General features: G+C 28.5%; 1 protein-coding gene across 1 annotated transcript in view; it reads left to right on the forward strand.

Annotated features, from left to right (window-relative positions):
• Positions 1–18,486, forward strand: part of LOC145832517 (UDP-GlcNAc:betaGal beta-1,3-N-acetylglucosaminyltransferase 7-like) — a 31,996-nt gene extending 13,510 nt beyond the window's left edge. The window contains exons 4-6 of the mRNA XM_082939833.1: positions 7,141–7,377; positions 10,997–11,158; positions 18,388–18,486. Of these exons, the coding sequence (XP_082795959.1) occupies positions 7,141–7,377; positions 10,997–11,158; positions 18,388–18,486 (498 nt within the window). The remainder of the gene's footprint in view (positions 1–7,140; positions 7,378–10,996; positions 11,159–18,387) is intronic.
• The last annotated feature ends 934 nt before the right edge of the window (positions 18,487–19,420 follow it).

Consider the following 19,420-nt stretch of genomic DNA (forward strand, 5'->3'; position numbering starts at 1 on the left):
AATAAGAACAAAAAAAGTTAGTGTTGAAAACAATTCGAAAACACACTATATTCAAAAACTTTTTTTTTTGAAATTTGATCTTTATTTCTATAGTTACTAAGCTACAAGATGTTTTATTACAAATTTTAAAAATTAAAAAAATAATTTTAAAGATATAGCCGGTCAAAGTCGGAGGCAACAATAAAATCCTTATGGTAGGCGCAAACTAAAACGACAAATAACTTGAAATCACTAAAAATTTATTTCCTCCTGCATTTTTTGAGATAACTACCTCAAATTTTCAGGAAGTGTTACTTGCAATATTTAGAAAATTCTGTCGGAAAGAAATTGAAAAAAACAAAAAAAATCTGTTTTTTTTTTGTTTACTTTTTATATAAAATTTTAATTTTTCAATTTTTTAAAATTATTTCCGACATAATTTTCTTAATATATCAAGGAACACTTCCTAAAAGTTTGAGTTAATTATATTAAAAAACGTTGGAGAAGATAGATTTTTAGTGAAATAGTCTATTTTTGCCGTTTTAGTTTGCGCCTCACATTAGGAACCTGTTGTTGCCTCCGACTTGCTGAATCTCAAAAATTATTTTGAATGTTTAAAATCTGTAAAAAGCATCTTGTAGCTTACTACAAACTATATAAGATAAGATCAAATTTCAAAAAAAGTGTTTTAACCCCCCCTGAAGAATAACTCCTCGTTAATTTAGTTTAATAATTTATTAACAATGTAAAATCTGAAAAGAAAACAAGTATAAACATAAACACTAAAATGAGCTATAGTCTAATTATCCTACATCCCCTCCAGCTCAATAAAGATATTAACAAGTTTAAGGCAATGACATAGCTCGTCAAGAGGGGATTTAAGCAAGTAACAAAAATATTTTACTAAGATGAAACTAAATTTTATGCAATAAAAAAAAAACTCAATTGACTTAAATAAAAAAAATCTTTAAACAAGGGATTTATTTGAAGAAAATCAAAACTGCAATAAAACGCACTAAATAAATCCAAAACAATACAAATTCATGCTATTCCACGCTGAATCCATCCTGGCTCAGCAATCATCACTATCAGCATCAATTGAACACTCAGCACAAACTTTTGTATAAACAGGAACAAACAGACTTCACTTACGGTGATTTCTACTTTGGAGTACTCCACTTTCAAGCCTCCCTGGCGCATTGAAGTCTTTCAACCTACGCAAAGCAAGCGGCACCTTTTTTTTTTTTGAACTATAGGAGCGGGAATGTACTCTTCCTCAACCTCTTCATGATCCGCTTCAACCTCACTGGTCTTACCACTATTGGCACTGTTGGAATCCTCTGTAATCTTTACAGAAGAATCAGGACGTTGAGGACCAACATTGCACTCATGTGAGCTTGGTAGATTACTGCTCCAACCATGGGAAGTTTTTGCTTCAATGCTTGTTGAGGCTGGGTTGTACATCCTTAAAATTTTTCTGTTCCTCCGAGTAAGTCTCCTTGAACTATCAACTCTGACTACATACTGATCATGTGGAAGCACCTCCATTATCACTCCACTGCTGTCCCATTTACGTGGATGAGAGCCACTCTGGTTCTGTAGTAAACACCTACTGCCAACATAGAGAGGCCGCAAATCCCTGGCTCTTTGGTTAAGTACTTCAGAATTCTTAACAAATCTTGTACGGAGCGCCTCTTCTTTAAGCTTCCATGCTTTTCTCCACATGGGTCGCACATTAGGATTGGAGAATTCGTCAAGTTTGTTCAAGAATGAGAAACTATCTCGCAGCTGACGTCCATATATGATCTCGGCTGGAGACACTTGACAATTGCCATCAGGAGTATTTCTCAGATAGAGCAACGCACTTAAAAACTTGTCATTGTCCAGACTTCCTGAAGCGTCAACATTTGATCTTAGCAACCTTTTTACCTGTTTGACGGCTACTTCCGCTCTGCCGTTTGATCTTGGATAGTAAGCTGACGATATTCGATGCGTGACATCCCAGGTTTTAAGGAATTCCTTTGTTGCACTGGACGTAAATTCCGGTCCACCATCACTCGATATTTCCTCGGGTACTCCAAACCTGGAAAACAAAACTCGGAGGCACTTAATCAACCCACGCGAACCTGCCTGAGAGGTTCCGCTGGGTGTGGAAAATATTTCCGACCAACCCGACAACCTGTCACCGACTACCAAAAAATTATTTCCGGCAAACTGGAAAAAATCTGCGAATATTTTTTCAAAAGGGTTTGTAGGAGGATCAGATGCTTCTTGTGGCAATGATGGTTGAGAAGGTGAATTGCGGTTGCAGCTTTGACAATTGGCCCGAATTGCTTCAATGTCTTGTGTAATACCAGGCCAGAAGACAATCTGTTGGGCACGACTATGCATTGATGTGACTCCTTGGTGCGCCGAGTGTAACTTGTTGAGGACCCGATATCGTAAACTGACGGGGATTACTACTCTGTCCTTGTAAAGTATAGCCCCATCACTTAAGTACAATGCATCATCGTATCTAAAATACGCTGACAAAGATTCATCATGTTTCAAGCTTCGACCTTCCTCAATACACCTGGATACTCTTGAAAGAACTTTGTCATTTAGTGTCTCTTCTACAATTTCCTCCCAAGTGATTGCCATTGAATGGCATACTTCATTACTCAATGAAGCAATTAGAAGTGATTCGTTAGTCAAATCATTATCATGTGAATTAACTTTATTAATCGAGCTTGGATAACGCGATGCAGCATCTGCCGCTAGATTAGTTTTACCTGGCATGTAATGCACTTGAAAAAGCCATGGCAAAGTACGTTGTTTGAGCCTAAAAATGCGCGTGTTGTGAATTTCGTTTAAGGTACGATCACCAAAAATCTTTACCAGTGGTTTATGATCCGTAACAACCACAACATCTTTGCAGCCCTTAGTGAAATACTTTGTCTGTTCTAGTGACCAAGCAATAGCAAGCGACTCCCCTTCTATGGCAGCATAATTCTTTTCTTCCCCAATCAGAAACCTTGAATCTGCAAGCGTCACTTTCCAGCCGGTGGTGCAGCAATCTGGTAACCGGCTATTGCATTTGCAGTGTTTCTGCATAAGGAAGTAGCCCAATCCTAGCTTTGACCAGTCTTGTCTAAGACAAGTCAGTTTCCCAAGATCAAAAATTTGAACACCGCTCTTTATTGCGTCAATGATTATCTCTTTTGATTCATTAAATGATTGGTTTAATTTTTCTGTCCACATAAACTTACATTTTGGACTGAGAAAATCTCTAAACGGTGCCATGACTTTACGAAGTTTGGCATAATTTGCGACTTGATTTATCAGACCAAACCAGCTACGTATATCTGTGGCAGACTTTGGGGTTGGAAAATTGCGAATGGAATCCAGATATTTGGGCAGAGGTTCTATACGTTCATCAGAAATTCTAAATCCAGCAAAATCAACGGACTTTTGACAAAACTGGAACTTCTTTGGATTTAGAATGATGCCTGCATTGCTAACTTTTGACAGAAAATCTATTGTTCGCCACCAGTGACACTCTAATTCTGAATCTAAAAGTATGGTGTCATCAACACACCTCTCCTTTCTTTCAAAATCAGATAAAATAGCTGCAAATCGTCGATTGTAACCATCACCAGATGATACAAAACCTTGAGGTGCTCTAGTATATCGGAACCTGCCAAACGGAGTGATAAATGTAGTGAGGTGTTTATCACTTTCTCTCAGTGGAACTCCATGATACCCGTTCCATGCATCTGTTACAGTCTTGAACGTTCCCTTTGGAATTCTGCGCGCTAGTTTAAACGGAGTATCTGTAGCGCACGTCTCCCTCTTGCAATACTTGTTAAGTGGTGAGAGATCTACTGTCCTCCTAGGTGACCCATCCTGTTTCCTGGTGACCACCATGCGGTGACACCAGCTTACAGGTTCACCAAATGGGACACGTTCTAAGACACCCAACCTCACATCTCGTATGAGATCTGCTTCAACCTGTTTCTGCCAATGAATTGGCACGTGAGCTGGTGTATGACAAGCACGTGGTTTAGCATCATTCTCCAAATGTATTTCAAGTGGAGGCCCACTCATTTGCTGGAGTAATTTATGTGGACATACATTAAACGTTGAAGCTGCGTACCTTTGTAAGAGCCAATCACGCATTTTGCTCACGTTTGTATTTGTTGCCTCAAACGGAAGTTTGTTTGGTCGGTCTGGCACTCTACTCCTTGGCGGGCAATCACAGGTCACATCTTTATGCGAGTCCAGTCTATTCGGATTATTTTCATTTGAACTTACAGCAACTTCAGAATGCTGATGAGGCAGTTGAGATCCAATGGTGGGAAAATCCTTATTAATAATCAGGAGGTCAACCATGGTTTCATAGGAGAGAAAGAATCCGGTCACTGAATCGCTTACATAAACAATTCAATCACATCTGATAACCTCCTTCCTTGGAGACATTCCGCTGAAAGTCGCTTTAAAAGCCACTAGAAAGTTAATAGGAATTTTATTGGCAGCCCGAATTGTGATGGGTACAGGCATTAAATCCTTCTTACAAAAACCAGCCTCCTGAAAGTTTTTCCACCCCCAAAGGTTCGACTGTGCTCCAGTATCAGCTAAAGCACTTACCCATGCAAACTTGTTTGTGCCATGTCTAGCAATCTTGACTGATGCACGAGGATGATCAGTCGTTGCCTTGGCTTAACGCAAGGACTTCTGCTGAATATGGTGTTATTCAACATGATTCTTTTACTTGCGTGTAATGACATTATTTGGGTATCTTGTTGCATAAAATCAGAACGATCAGCTTGGATTTGAACAGCATTAACCCTTTTTGATCGACTACGCCAACAAGATAGACAATATCTGAAAGGCTTTTTATTTTGGTTACCTTTTTCGTTGAAAGGATAGAAAAGTCTTTTACAGTTCTGGCACGGAACATGTTGGGACTTATCTCCTATATTGACACGTCCCTTCTTCTGACGTTGAAAAGAAGAGACTGCAGATATGGTCCGCGAATTCTCAGTTGCATGGCGTCCCATTTCTTTACTTTCAATAAAGGAAATTATATCAAATGATGACCTGGATAAGATATCTTCAGTACTGAGAACTTCTCTTCTTATGTCATCATCACCAACGCCAGCGAGCATCACGTCTTTTATTGCTTCTCTGTGTAGCTCGTCACATTGCTTTTCCCACAGTCACATTCGCTGACTGTAGTGAAATTGCAGGTTTCTGCTTTGCTTCGTACACGTGTGGCAAACGTTCTAAACGGTTCATCATGGTCCTGATGTAGGTTCATAAGTTCTGCTCTCTTTACACCAATAGCAACTTTTATGACTGCAATCGACTCCATCAGTTTAGCAACGTAACTTTCTGATTTAACCATCAGTCGAGGATCACTTGCTAACATAAGATCGCCAAGCTTGTCCTGCGCACACTGAAAAAGCTGTATGCTTGCGTTTTGGTTGCTTATATTCGAACCAATCTTGAATGCCTCCCACCTCCGAATGAAAGCAAGCCATGTCTCTTGGCTGATCCCCCGGTCAACCCTTGGTCGAATCAATTGAGGTGCATTTGGCATTACTCCATTATTGGATAACTCAGAATTTTGCTGATGCTCCACTTTGTGGAGGTTGAGAAGGCTACTCACAACATCACCGGATAGATCTGGCGTCTGGAACTCGCATCCACGAATTGGGCACTTTATTATGACCATTTTACCTTTCTCAGATTGTTGATAAGATTTTACATGAAGAATAACTCCTCGTTAATTTAGTTTAATAATTTATTAACAATGTAAAATCTGAAAAGAAAACAAGTATAAACATAAACACTAAAATGAGCTATAGTCTAATTATCCTACACCCCCCCCCCATGCCCTTAAAGGTTATTACGATACTGCAGTTTCCGAGAAAAAGATCAAAAATGAGTAATGAGAAGAGTCTCTGAAACTTGAGTCACGTAATAAACCATAGTTAAGTTTTATTTTTATTATATTATGTTATTTTAAATTAGTTCAGCAAGGTTTTTTCGATTAACAAAAATAAAATAGAATAGTAAAGTTGTTCATAAACATTTAAAGTCTCTATAGTAAAAACCATAATGTATTTATGTTAAAATAGTATGTCATTGATTGAAAGTTCAATCATTGAAAAGTTTTTAAAGAAAATTGACGATGAAAAGATTGTCCTTTAGTTATCTTTTATAGTTTAGAACTGTAAAGTAAGATAAAAAGCATTAAGTATACACTAAATGAGTAGTTGAAATATTTAAAATCGTTTATCTTTTCTCTTTAAGAAGCTCTAACAAAACCGTTAGATTGTTATAATAAAGATAATTTTAAATATTATCATAAAATAAATACAACAATGATGTAATCTATTCAGTAAAACTAGTAGAAGACAAAATTTTAAACACAAGCTCAAGTATGTTTTATAAATTTACAATATATTTCTCAGCATTTAATACCCACTAACGTTTCATAAATTATTTAAAGCAGTTCTGTTTATAATAAAACATAGTCATGCATAAAATTTCTATGAAATATGCTGCTGTGATTTTTTTTTATCTGTAAATTAATATATTTTCTTCTTTTCCAGCTAATTTATACTTAAATAACTCTATTGAACATTATTTCTATTCTAATATAATTTAATGTATATTTATGTAGTAAAATGTGTATTTTGTTGCATTTATTTTTTACTTAAACTTTTTAAAACCAATTAAAAAACAATAAACATATGTCATACTCTGTTCATTTGTCTGCTTTTAAAGAAATAAGTCATATTAAAATTTAACTAACATTAAACTGAAGTACTGAAAAATAGTGTTTATTTTTTTAAACAGATTTGTTTACTTTTTTTGTAAACTATTTTATTTATAATATATTTAATTGTACTACTATGGGTTATCTTAATTGTGTATAGATTTATTTAAGCAGAAAAAGTTCAATTTTTTTATATGCTATGATTTTAAACAACAATTATGCAATGTTTGAATAGTTTTTGCTTTATTTTTCTAGCTTAAATTTTCATAAAGGTTTCAGTAATTTTTTTATTGAAATGATTTATTCATTTTTTTTATGTTTATTTAACGAACTTAACAAAAAAATCGAAAATTTAATCTAACAGGGATAAGTTATTGAGCTTTATATACTTTCAGGGTGATGATGACGTGTTTGTAAACATGCGCAACGTTGTCGATTATTTGACGTCACTTACTCCAGAAACCGCAGTTGAAATGCTGACAGGATCAGTTTTGCACCACTCACCCCGAATAACAAATCCCAAATCAAAGTATTACGTGCCGGCGAGCTTGTACGGAGAAAAGTATTACCCGCCTTACGTCAGCGGTGGTGGCTTCGTCATGTCTTCTCTTGTTGCTAAGCGTATACTCGAGGTTGGTAGTACTATGCTAAGAAAAGTTTTTTTTTTTTTTTTTGAAATACTTTAATAAAAACGTATTTTCTAAATTAAGATTAAGATATTGAACGTAGAATGCTCAACATTGCTAAAAGTCAGACGTTAAATTATAAACCGAAACGGAGTTTAAGAATTGCATTATGGTTGTTTACTGTAACTTTTGATTATTTAATGATGATATAATAACTTTTGTTCCCAACTAAAAATTATTTCATAAATATTTACATAAATAATTGATCTATAGTAAGAGTTACACATATAAAAGATATGGGGGTACAACGTTTTTTTTTACAAAAATTAACAATGGCGTTTGTTTTGAAGCCTATACTATAAACTACTTTTTATAAAACAAAAAAAATCAATAAACTTCTGTTATCTAACCAGTTTTGTAACAAAGATCCGATACAACCGTCCGGAATAAAATAAAGTCATGCCAAATTGTATCTTAAGTTTGAATAGTTCACTAAAAATCTATCTGCTCCTTCACTTTTAAGGCTATTTACTTTAAATTTTCAGGAATTTTTTTTTTAGTATTAAAAAACTTTTAGTAAGCATTAAAAAGTTGTTCATACTAGTTTTTCAAAGTTAGTTAAAGATTAGACTGAGAAGGTTTGGAACAATTGCTCAAAAATTGAATGAAGAGATAGATTTTTAGTGAATTAGTGTATATTCGACTTTTTAGTTTGCACCTCCCATGAAGAACCTTGATTTTTACAAGTTGATCTTATTTTTTAGAGTTTTATCTGAGCTATCAGACAATTTTAACCGCTTGAAAATTTCAAAGTAATTTTTGAGATATGAGCGATCAAAGTCGGTGACCTCCATAGGTTTCTAATGGAAGGCGCAAACTAAAAACGCAAAAAATACCATTTCACTAAAAATCTATCTCCTCCTTAATTTTTTTTAGCAATCTTCTTCAAACTTGTACAGACATAGTATTATTAAGTTTTAAAAAGATTGAATGCAGGATTTTTTATAATTTTGAAAAATTAAAGTTTTATTAAAAAACTACCTATTTTTTTGTTTTTATAATCTAAAATTTTTATTTTTAATACTTTTAAAATTCCAACGTTCAAAGTCTTTTAATCTATAAAAGGAACGTTTCATGAAAGTTTGAGGTCTCTAGCTCAAAAAATAAGGGAAAAGATAAATTTTTAGTGATATTTTAAATTTTCCAAGAAAATTGACCCCAAAAAATTTGCAGTCCATATGTTTGTATCGGAAACTTTTAAAAAATTACAATATCTCAAAAATTAAATAAGATTTTTTGGTTCTATAAAAACTGGCTCGTTTTTTCTATTTCAAGCTTTCATATAAGATCCAATGTTATTTTTAGTAAGAAAATATTTCGGACCCCCCTACGCCCTTAACCTGGAATTTTGAACAAGTTTATAATAAAATTTATATTTTATTTAAATAAGCTCTTCACATTTCAGTAAATTGAGCAATCTTTTTTAGTTAAGACAAATAACTATATAGTAAAATTCATAAAAAGTATCAACTATGTTGTTAATTCAATAAATAAATAAAAAAATCTCGAGTTTTTAAAGAATTCAAAAATGCGTAACTGAACGAGAGTGCTTTACAAAACGAGAGCGTAGATTCGCAAAAGGTGACTTAATTTGTAGAATATTCTTTATAAAAAGAGTTACAATACATAATTTCATCCTAACAATAAATTTCACTTTTTTATTTGCTCTACCATTGAAACTATCTCGTTATAGAAGTCGGTGTGGTGTCTAATTTAACCAATCTAGATATTTTGGGGTAATTAAATGGGGATAGATATGGGTAGATAAGATAAATACATCTAAGATACTTAAAAGCAGCAAAAGTTTATTCACAAATATAAAATAATCACACGATACACTAACTAAAACTACAATTGAACACAAGTAACAAGAAGTATATTAAACTAAAGAAAACGAAACATTTCAAACTTAAACTTAAACATTTTATAATACAACATTACAAGTTTCACCAAACACTAACCGATACTGCAAGTAAAATTCCGTTTTATAAGCACTGAAACAAAAGTAACTCCTTTAAGTAAACAATATTGCTTATTTTTTTAAGAAAATTGTTTTGAAAGTTATAGAAATTGTTTTGGAAAAGCTTGTTTAGATAATAATGAAAATTGCTTCTATTGTTACAAAAAATTCCATATTTATTCACGAGTTTTAAAATATTAAAATGAAATGTTAATTTCATTACAAAACCTTAGCAAATTTTGGGTTAAATACTTTTTTAGATAGCTTGTGTTTTTTATCCTAATAACTAGGAAAAGTGTTGACTTTTTATGTTTTTATTAATCAAAGTATGTTTGAAAAAAAGTTTTTAAAAGTGGAGAGAACAAAACATTCCTTATGGAAGACCCAAACTAAAAAGGCAAAAAGCAATTATTGCATCAAAAAAATCTATTCTCTCCTACATTTTCCAAGCAATTTTCAACACCATACAGTTTTTGAAAGCAGAGGAGAAAGTAGATTTTAGTTAATTTTTCAAAGTTACGAGAAAATTGGCCAAAAAAGTTTCTCTTTTGTATTGGAAAGTTATTACTAAGCTAAGCATATCTCAAAAGATTTTTGATCATTAAAAAATATAAAAAAAATCCTTACTATATATTTTCAGCTTTGAAATTAGGACCATTGTTAAAATTGTAAAATTTTAACTTTCATTTTTTAAGTTTAAAAAATGTATTTAAAATTAAAGTATATTTTTCCAAAGTTATTTTTCCAAGGCTTAAGGCAAACGCAACTGATAAACAGATGAAATACTTTTGAAAATTATAAATCAAATTAAATTTAAAACATATAATGTTGATAAGTATTTTGCATGAAAATGCACGATATAAAAATGGACCTATTAATCACTTCATTATATAAATTTAAATAGCACTTTTGTAATGCTTGGTCATTAAGTAGAAAAAAACTTAGCACTTCTTGAAAATATACTTTACTCTTGCCTTAATTTAAAGTAATATTTGATTTAGATCTTTAAACTTTTTAAAAAATGAACTTAAAAAGAAAGTGTTAATACAAAGTGTATTGTTTGTTAATTTCAGAAGAAGTATACTTATACAGATTATTTTTCATAATGAAAAAAAAACAGTTTGTGAAATAATTTCTGAGTTAAAAATACTTTTTTACCGTTTGTACTTATTTTATGTTGACATTTAATTTGTTGAATTTTGTCATCTTTAATGTTTCTTAAAAGAAATGTTATAAGTTCACTATACTTACATAAACATAGAATAATTAAATTTTTTATGTACTTTTTATTTAATATAACATACATTTTTTCTTTGTTTAATAAATGTTTAGTCTTTAAAAGTATTTATAAAAAGTTAGTTTAAGGCAATAGAATTAAAAATGTCTGAAATTAAAATATTGAAAACACTGTTTTATGATATAAAAACAAGGTCCGTAGTTAAAAATTATATATAACTTTGCTTTTTTTCCAATGTTGCTTTACCTTAATATCCTTAATGGTATCACATTAATACTTAATTTTGATATTTTTAGATTACATTTTATTTTGTATTAATACTATTTCAAGCCTATTTTGTTTTAATTGACTTTTATAAACATTTATAGGTTGCCAAAGTAACGCCAATAATTCCAATAGACGATGCTTTCATCGGTATTTGTTTGAAAAAGCTAAATATTAAACCGATAAATCACAAAGGATTCAAATCATGGGGAGTAGACCGTAAAAAAGATGTTTGCGTTCACAAAGAGATCATGACGCTACATAAAGTAAGATTTTGTTTTAATTTAGTTGAAGTTGTTAATTATTTAGAATAATAACGCTTTAAAATAAGAATAGTTTTGCAGGTTCAGTATCTGGAATAAAAAGTTTCTTATACTTTATAAATCTTAGTCTTTATAATTATGTACAAAATTAATATTCTCATGGTTAAATAATAATTTGAATGTCTAAATTTTTAAGTTACATATATTTTTTTATTTTTTAGTATTTCATCTATTTTATTTTAGAAAATTAAAAGGATTGATATAGGAGTACTTTAGTAAGACACCACAATTTTTGAACAAATAGAATGTAGCCTTGAATAAGTTATTGCTAATATAAAAAAAAAAACTTATGTATAACGATTTTGAAAATATGATTTTTAAAATAGGGTTGTAGGTTAAACTTACTTTTATAAAATATGAAGTTTTCATATAAAGATTAAACTTGTAAAAATTTCTGCAAGGTATTTATTTACAATGATATTGAATTATATAACAAACAACATTATGTACAGCCGTTTCGTATATGAGATATCTTCAGGTTATATATTCGTCAATAAAGCTAAAGTTTATTATACATGTTTTACAGAAATTTAGAATTTGAAAGTTCTATAAGTATTATGATTTATAGAAATTTAGAATTTGAATAATTTATAAACATATATATATATATATATATATATATATATATACATATATATAATTTAATATAGACGAAAGTAAACTTTATATTTGTGTATCCTAACTTATAATTAGCGCCTGCATAAAGTGGAAAGCCTTTCTTTCCATCCACGGAATTCAAAGCTAGTATATAAATATAAATATTATTATCATATATATTAAAATGTGAATGGAAAAAGAACAGCCCTTCAAGTGGTCTCTGTGGTAGGTGATTTAGTTAATATAATCACATTACTTTCTATATGTATATAGTTTATAAAAATTACAGCTTGTATATAAGTAAAATTATGTAAGTACTCTAAGAAAGAGTGATACACAACAAAAAAATATAAACAATGTGTATTCAAATTGAATTTCTTTATTTAAATAAAATGGTTTAGATCAAAATGTTCGCTTTTTTTCTGCGATCTCATTGTAAGGACAACGTGGCTACAAAGTCTTTTAATATCATTAATAAAACTACATTACAGAAATAAATTAATGAATATTCTTAAGTTTTACTTTTTCAAATAATATCACTCTTTCTGAAAATAAAAAAGCTGATTTTTTACTACAAACCAATATTTTAGTATCTTTTGATAATGATAGTGTATATATATATAAAGTAAAAAAAAATTAGTTAGCAAAGATTTGTTTTATATTGTTTCACATAGCTTTTTTACATTTCAAGTTTTCAGAGTAGTTAGATAAATGTGTTACAGTAATCTGTTAATTTCCTATACAATTTTTTGTAAGTAAATAGTTTCTTGAAAGTGAAGATCAACAAAGACCCTAAAGTTAATTGTTTATAACTGATACTTTTTAGTATATTTAATAAATAAACAAAGGAACACCTAAAGGAGATTTTTAGTTATTTACTCTAATAGATTTGTAAACTAAGTATTTAATCATTACTTGATAACACTTTTTATATGAATATCTCAAAAGTTGTCTATATAATTGGCATTCTGTATCAAAGTTGAATAAACAGTTTAGTGTAGAAGTATGCTAAAAATTCATTACTCTCTTCAGTTTAAAAAATTTCTAAGTAGTTTAAATAATGAAGTTTAGAAATTGATATTTGTCTATCAGGTTTGCTAAAGTTTCTTGAATCCTAGTGAAACCTAGAATTTGACAATTTTGGCAATAAAACCCTGAAAATACCTGTAATTTAAGACATTTTGAAAAATAAAATAAAAAAATTGACAATTTTTAAATGTAAAACGGTGAAAATTTAATAAATTACAAAAAATTCTATCAAAAACAAGTCTACTCGATATCGTTCAGAATTTTATAACATTTGAAAAGTAGCATTACAGTATCTTTTCAATACTCCTATTATGTTAAAGTCTATTAAAAAATAATTTTATACTAAACATGGACAAAAAGACTTGAACTTTTTAAAACTTGTAAGAAATTCAGAAAACTCCGGAAAAAAAAATAGAAATCTTTTGGCAACTTTGGTTTATTCGGGATATTGTAACTTAAGAATTTTAACTATAAATTAATATTAATAGTTGTAAAAAACTTTTCAGAACTATCAATATGTTCCTTAAAATAGATTTTCTTTAAAAGATAACGTTTAAGCTCAACAAGTGTTTTTTATTGAGTAGAAGAATAAGTATTCCATTAATAAACAAAAAGTTAGTTTTAAAGCAATATCTAATTAAAAAATCTACGTTGCTGCAAATTTGTAGCAGAAAATTAAAGTTACAACCCCGCTTAAAAGCTCAAAAATTTCTGAGTAATGAAAATATGTACTAGTTGTGGTTTTACTTTAAACTATAACATTTTGTTCGTATAATAGTTTGGTCAGATTTTTTAACTAAATACAAAGCAATCAAGTCTAAGTATTTGTTAAATTTAAAATATTAATCTAATAATTAACAAAAATGCAACCTTTTTTTGTGATCTTTAGATTTAATAATTTAACAACCACTAATTTATATGACGCAGTTTGAAGTTTTTTTTCTTTAAGTAAAGTATATTCAAATTTTATATTTTTTAAATCAGTGGTCGGTACGCTACTTCGAATCACAAAATCCTAAATTACAAATTTAAAATTCTGTGCACCCCAATTTGCATTCTTTAGCGCCGCTAGTGTTTAAGAATTTGTAAAGACTTATAATCGTTTTTTTTTTAACTAATAATTCGGTAACACCCAGTTAATTTTACACGCTAACTTTGAATTGTCCACTTTACCCTATCCATTTTAATAAACTTATATCGATGATCTAAATTTTACAACAAATTTTACTTGTATCACCCAGGTCTGAAACACTAACTAGATAAATTTAGTACATTGCCACAACCCCATTTAACAATCAGTAATCTTGGTACTTTTTATTTAATAGTAAGTTTAAATACTTAGTTAAGTTAACTTCATGATTTTTTATTAAGCGATTACTATCTGTGTTTAACAAATGTATTGACACGAACAAATAACGAAAACAAAAATTACTCCAAAAAATAAAGAAAAAATAAGACATAAAAAATAATCACAGCTGAAATCGTTTGTTGATCTGGAACTGTCTGTATTGGTCTTGTTGCTAGCACGAGTCTGATCAAGCCTAAATTTTAGGTTTTAAAGTTAATGCTTAATAATAATTCAGGTCTTAATAAGGTTTAATGAACAAAATTGCTCAAAAATTGTTTTGGTTGAAGGCCTGGATACACAAAAAGACCTCTCGGTCATTAAGTTGCATATCCAACTTTAATCAAAATTTTAATGAGCTACAGTATTTAAAAAAAAACTTTACAGTTATAATTTAAACTCTAAAATAAAAAACTCTATGAAAAATGAGAGTATTAAACTTTAAAACATATAATATTTATTAAAAACAAAAATATTCATAAAAAAAAGTTATATAATAATATTTAACATTATACACACATTAAGTATATATTGAACTCTGCGTTAAAAGGTAAAGTCTTAACCTCAAATGTTTTTAAATTTAAAATTTATCAATAATTTAACCTTTTATATGTCTTTAAAAAAAAATAAAAACAAAAATTATAAATATTATAAATTTTGAAAACTATTTTTAAGATTTTGGATTCTACTATCAACTTATTTTAACTTAAAAAAATAAGTGAGAATATAAATGAGCTATAACATTAAAAAAATAAAACTACAATGATCGAAAAAAAAGCAAAACAAAGCTGTATCTAATAAAAAGTAATAAATTTTTTAAACTAAATAAAACGTTAATGATTAAAAGTAACAACAAGTAAAATAATGTAAATAAAAATATTAATACTTAGATTTATCTCAAGAGTTCTTAAGCACTTTCAAAAATAGCAAAATCATTTTTGTAAAGTTGTAACATTATATTCAACATTAATAGAAGAGACATTGACTTTTAATTGTTTTAGTGTAATACAAGAGACTAAAATACCAAAAGACCTATTATTCTAAAAATATCTTACCATAATGAGCTGTTTATTGGAACTGCTATTGGGTTGTGGTTCAACTCGTCCAGCAATTTCTTCAAATCGAAGTATATTGTCTCAGCATAAGTATTTTTTTTTAAATTAATTAGCCAAAGTTTTCCAACCTTTAAAATAGCATTAAAGTTATCGAAAGTAGTTTAAGTGTATGAAAATCAAGTTTATTAAAAAACTAATGCCATTACTGATTTCTAAACTAGTTTAATTAATGTCAAAAAAAATTATACTATTTAGCATAGAAATTTGTGCTGATTTAACTTTTTTAAACTTTTTATTTCTATTAAAAAAATATAGTTCAAGATAAGTATTAAACAGTAATTTTGAAATCTTACTATAAATTTTTAAAATTATTATTTTCTAGTTTAGCTTAGTTTAGTAAAAGAAGTTATATAAAAATTAGAGATCTAGTTAGTAAAAGATTTAAAATGCAATAAAAAAGTTAAAAGGACAATCAATAATTTCCGAAAAGAAGAATTTAATTATATTAAGACCATGGTTGCTTCTCGTCTTTTTGAAACAAAAAACATTTTTTTATTATGTGAAACATTTCAAGTATATATTGTTTAATAAGTTTGACAAGGTTGTAATCCTTATGGTTAAAACTGGTTTGATATATCAAGACTGTCCTGAATGACTTTAAACTGACTTGTAGTCATCTAAGTTTTTTTCTTTTTTTTTTTAAGTTTTCAAAGGAAAGAAAAACAAAGACTTTCAGCAAAAAAATACTAAAAATTACAAAATGAATTATTGGAACTAAACTGATTATATCTCATTCAAAATGTAAAAAAAAAAGCCTGAAATCTTAAAACTAAACTGAGATAGAAAAAATATCTTGAGTCAGTCTGAGTTCAAATTACAAATTCAAAATTTTCCGAGTTCTCTTATGTCATACGGAGATTTTAAAAATTTTAAAGTATCCAGGATTATTTTGATCGTGTAGCAAACTTGTTAATTACCTGAAATATCAAAGTTATATTATAATAAACATACAATTTTAAACATTAATTTTAAAGTAAAAAGGGTTGTTAATCAAAAATCAAAACCAAGCTCCAGCTCAGAAAAAAAAACTCTATCTTAAACTGGGTGTTTTTTTAAATCCTTACTAGTAAGCGTTTTGATAAAGTATCATGAAACTTTTAAACTATCTATATTGTTGTATTTACAAATAAAATACTGAAAAAGATACTGTAAATTAACAGTATTTTTGTTTCAAAACATTTAAATAAAGTAAAGCAACTGAAGAAATGTACAATATTTTGAAAAATTTTTTAAAAATTAGCTATTTTTAAATAACCACAATTAAAACAGAAAAAACTAGCTTAATATTTCACAAGTAATAAATTTTTATTTGTTAATATAAAATTATTAATTATTCAAATACCAAACAAACTTTTTTTGTCTATTTTAAAAATGTTTGTTAAGCATAAAGTAAGATTTACATCTTAAAAACACTTCCTATAACTCTTTTAAGAAAATTATTAAAATTGCTGCTTAACATATTTCATAAATAAAAGAACAAGCATAAGCAGTGTTGTTACTCTTTAAGTTAAAAAAAAACTACCCTGAACCTTAAACTTTGAAATACTTATAAAACATGACATATAAATATTAAATATAAATAAAGTTTAATAAAAATCAGGTTATTGATCAAAATTGGAATTGAAAAAAAAAAACAATAGGAATTTTATTTATTGAAACAAAAAACATTGGAATAAGGTTCAAAAAAATAATAATCCTGAGAATTTTTAAAGATTTATACTGTCCTGAGTTGTAGTAAGTGTGGGACTCTGCATGAGTTACAAAAAACTAGCCTTGGTCATCTTGAGTTTAATAAAGAAAAAAGAAAGCCAAAGCTCAAAAGTAGCAGTATAGTTAAAGTACTACTTTGGTAAAAATTTAATTAAGGACTAAATAAATAATTCATATTTCAAAAAAAAATTTACTCATAAATGTGTTCAGAGATTTTACACAAGAACAAACACTTGACTATTTTTTGCAAAAATAAAAAAAGCTTAATAAGACTGTATTTTTAAGAAAAATTTATTTAGGCTACTTGTGTGGCGACCCTGAATCATACTATAATTTAGAACTAGTTATCAAAAGGGTTGCAACGTTTTAGAGCAAAAATCTTTGTTGATTTTTAAAAAAATCTATGCTGAGTTACATCAAACTATTGAAGTCATCCTGATTTATAAAAAAAAAATATTAGAACAGTTATAAATAAACAGTTATCTTTTTCAGTTAAAACAATAGATTAAAATAGCTAGTAAATAAGATAATTAAGAGAATAAGTTTTTTAACTGTTAAAGTCACTAAATTTAAGTAATAAGTAGTTTAATAAAAAGCATACCTAGCTAGTCTGAGATTTACATAAAAAACCATAAAATTATTAGCCAGACTGAGATTTTAAAAAAACCTTTATACAATTCAAAATATCCTCAGTGTGTGGCAACTCAATGTTAATTTAAGCCTATAAATTCTTTAATTTTTATATGTACTATTTAATCATGGATAAAGGTTTAATATTAACTTAATTTGAGTTATTTAAGACTTAAAACTGTTACTTGAAATTTATTCATTACTAATGATATGCATCTATTTGAAGAGAATTATTAATATACTTTAGCTGTTTTTATCTTAATCAAAGTATTTTTTTTATGCACATTTATTCTTTAATTGTCCTGTAAATATAAATATTAGCTTTAAATTTTCAATATTATTGAAGTAATATTATAATTATCATGTGAATATTTTTATAGGAATTATTGATTAGTATAAAAAGTAGGTACTATTTATAGTTTAAAAAGGGAACTTTCTTCACTTAGAAAAATATTGCAATTTATTAATACTAAAAGTAAATACTAACCTTTTTAATATAATCGTGATCGTAGCTGGATGAAATATTTAACTACACGCTTAGTAGACTAAATAAATATAATAATAAAACAAAAAAAAACTTTTGTGTAATCTCAAAATTTCGTACACCCCAAAATGACTTTCGTGTACCCTAAAAGTTTCGTGCACCCCAAAGAAAATTTCATGTACACCGTGCCGACCACTATTTTAAATAACTATAACATTTTCGCAAATACAAAAGTATAATCACTAATTTTATTTCATTTTAGGTAACGGAGGACGAATTACGTGATATGTGGAAGATTTTAAACAACTCAACAGAACATACTTGTGCTAAGTTAGTCAGTGGAAGCATACAGAAATCGTAGCAAAATTGTTTAATGTTTTTTAGTGATAGTTGTAGACTCCTTTTTTTTCTTCACGAACGGGTCGAAAAAATATATGTTTTTCTCAATATTGAACTAGTAGAAAACAATCTAATTAAAGTTTTGTACTTAACTTTGAATGAAATAATTTTTTTCATAAACGTCATCTGAAATGAATTAACTTAAACTTTTAATTTGCTTAACTTCTACGTTAAAAAATAAACAATAATTTTTTTTTAAATAACATTACTGAAGCATTTAATTGATTTTGTATAACCTTCAAAAAAAAAAATAACAATCTACTAACTTTAAAATCCTCATCGATTTATAAAAAAAGTGTATAAAAAGTTGTTTTACACATATAATAATAAACTATCTTTAAGTTTTTCGTAAACATTATTTTCTATAACTTTTTTATCATTAATATTATGACATCTGAAGATAATGTAAAGCTATTTTAGGCAAAATAAGATTTTTTATATTATAAGACAATTTTTTTATTAAAGCAGATGAAACGTTTCAGTTAGCAAATTTTATCTTTAAAATTGTTTATAGAACTACATTTAACTAATTTTTTTAATATAAATGAAACGTTGCTAACAATTTCAACGTAGCGATAAAGTCGAACGCCATATCTAAGGCAACAAAAGGTAAAATAAGCTTCACTGTCAACAATTTGAATAATTATATACCTATCAAAACTAGAGTACATTATACAGTAAAAAAAAATAGAACATAACTTACTTTTTCTAAGAAACTCTGCTCAACAGTTTCTCCTCTATACAACTTTTCAGCATTAGATCGGTCACATGGATGAAAATACACTTCATTTGTTTTCGATAGGTTAAAACATTAATGGAAAATGCATCGATCACCTGCGTACATTATAACTTATGTTAAAAATAAAAATCCATTGAAATAACAATTGACATACGTT

Source organism: Thalia democratica, chromosome 3 (genome assembly GCF_965202585.1).
Source record: "Thalia democratica chromosome 3, ktThaDemo2.hap1.1, whole genome shotgun sequence".
Taxonomy (NCBI): Eukaryota; Metazoa; Chordata; class Thaliacea; order Salpida; family Salpidae; genus Thalia; species Thalia democratica.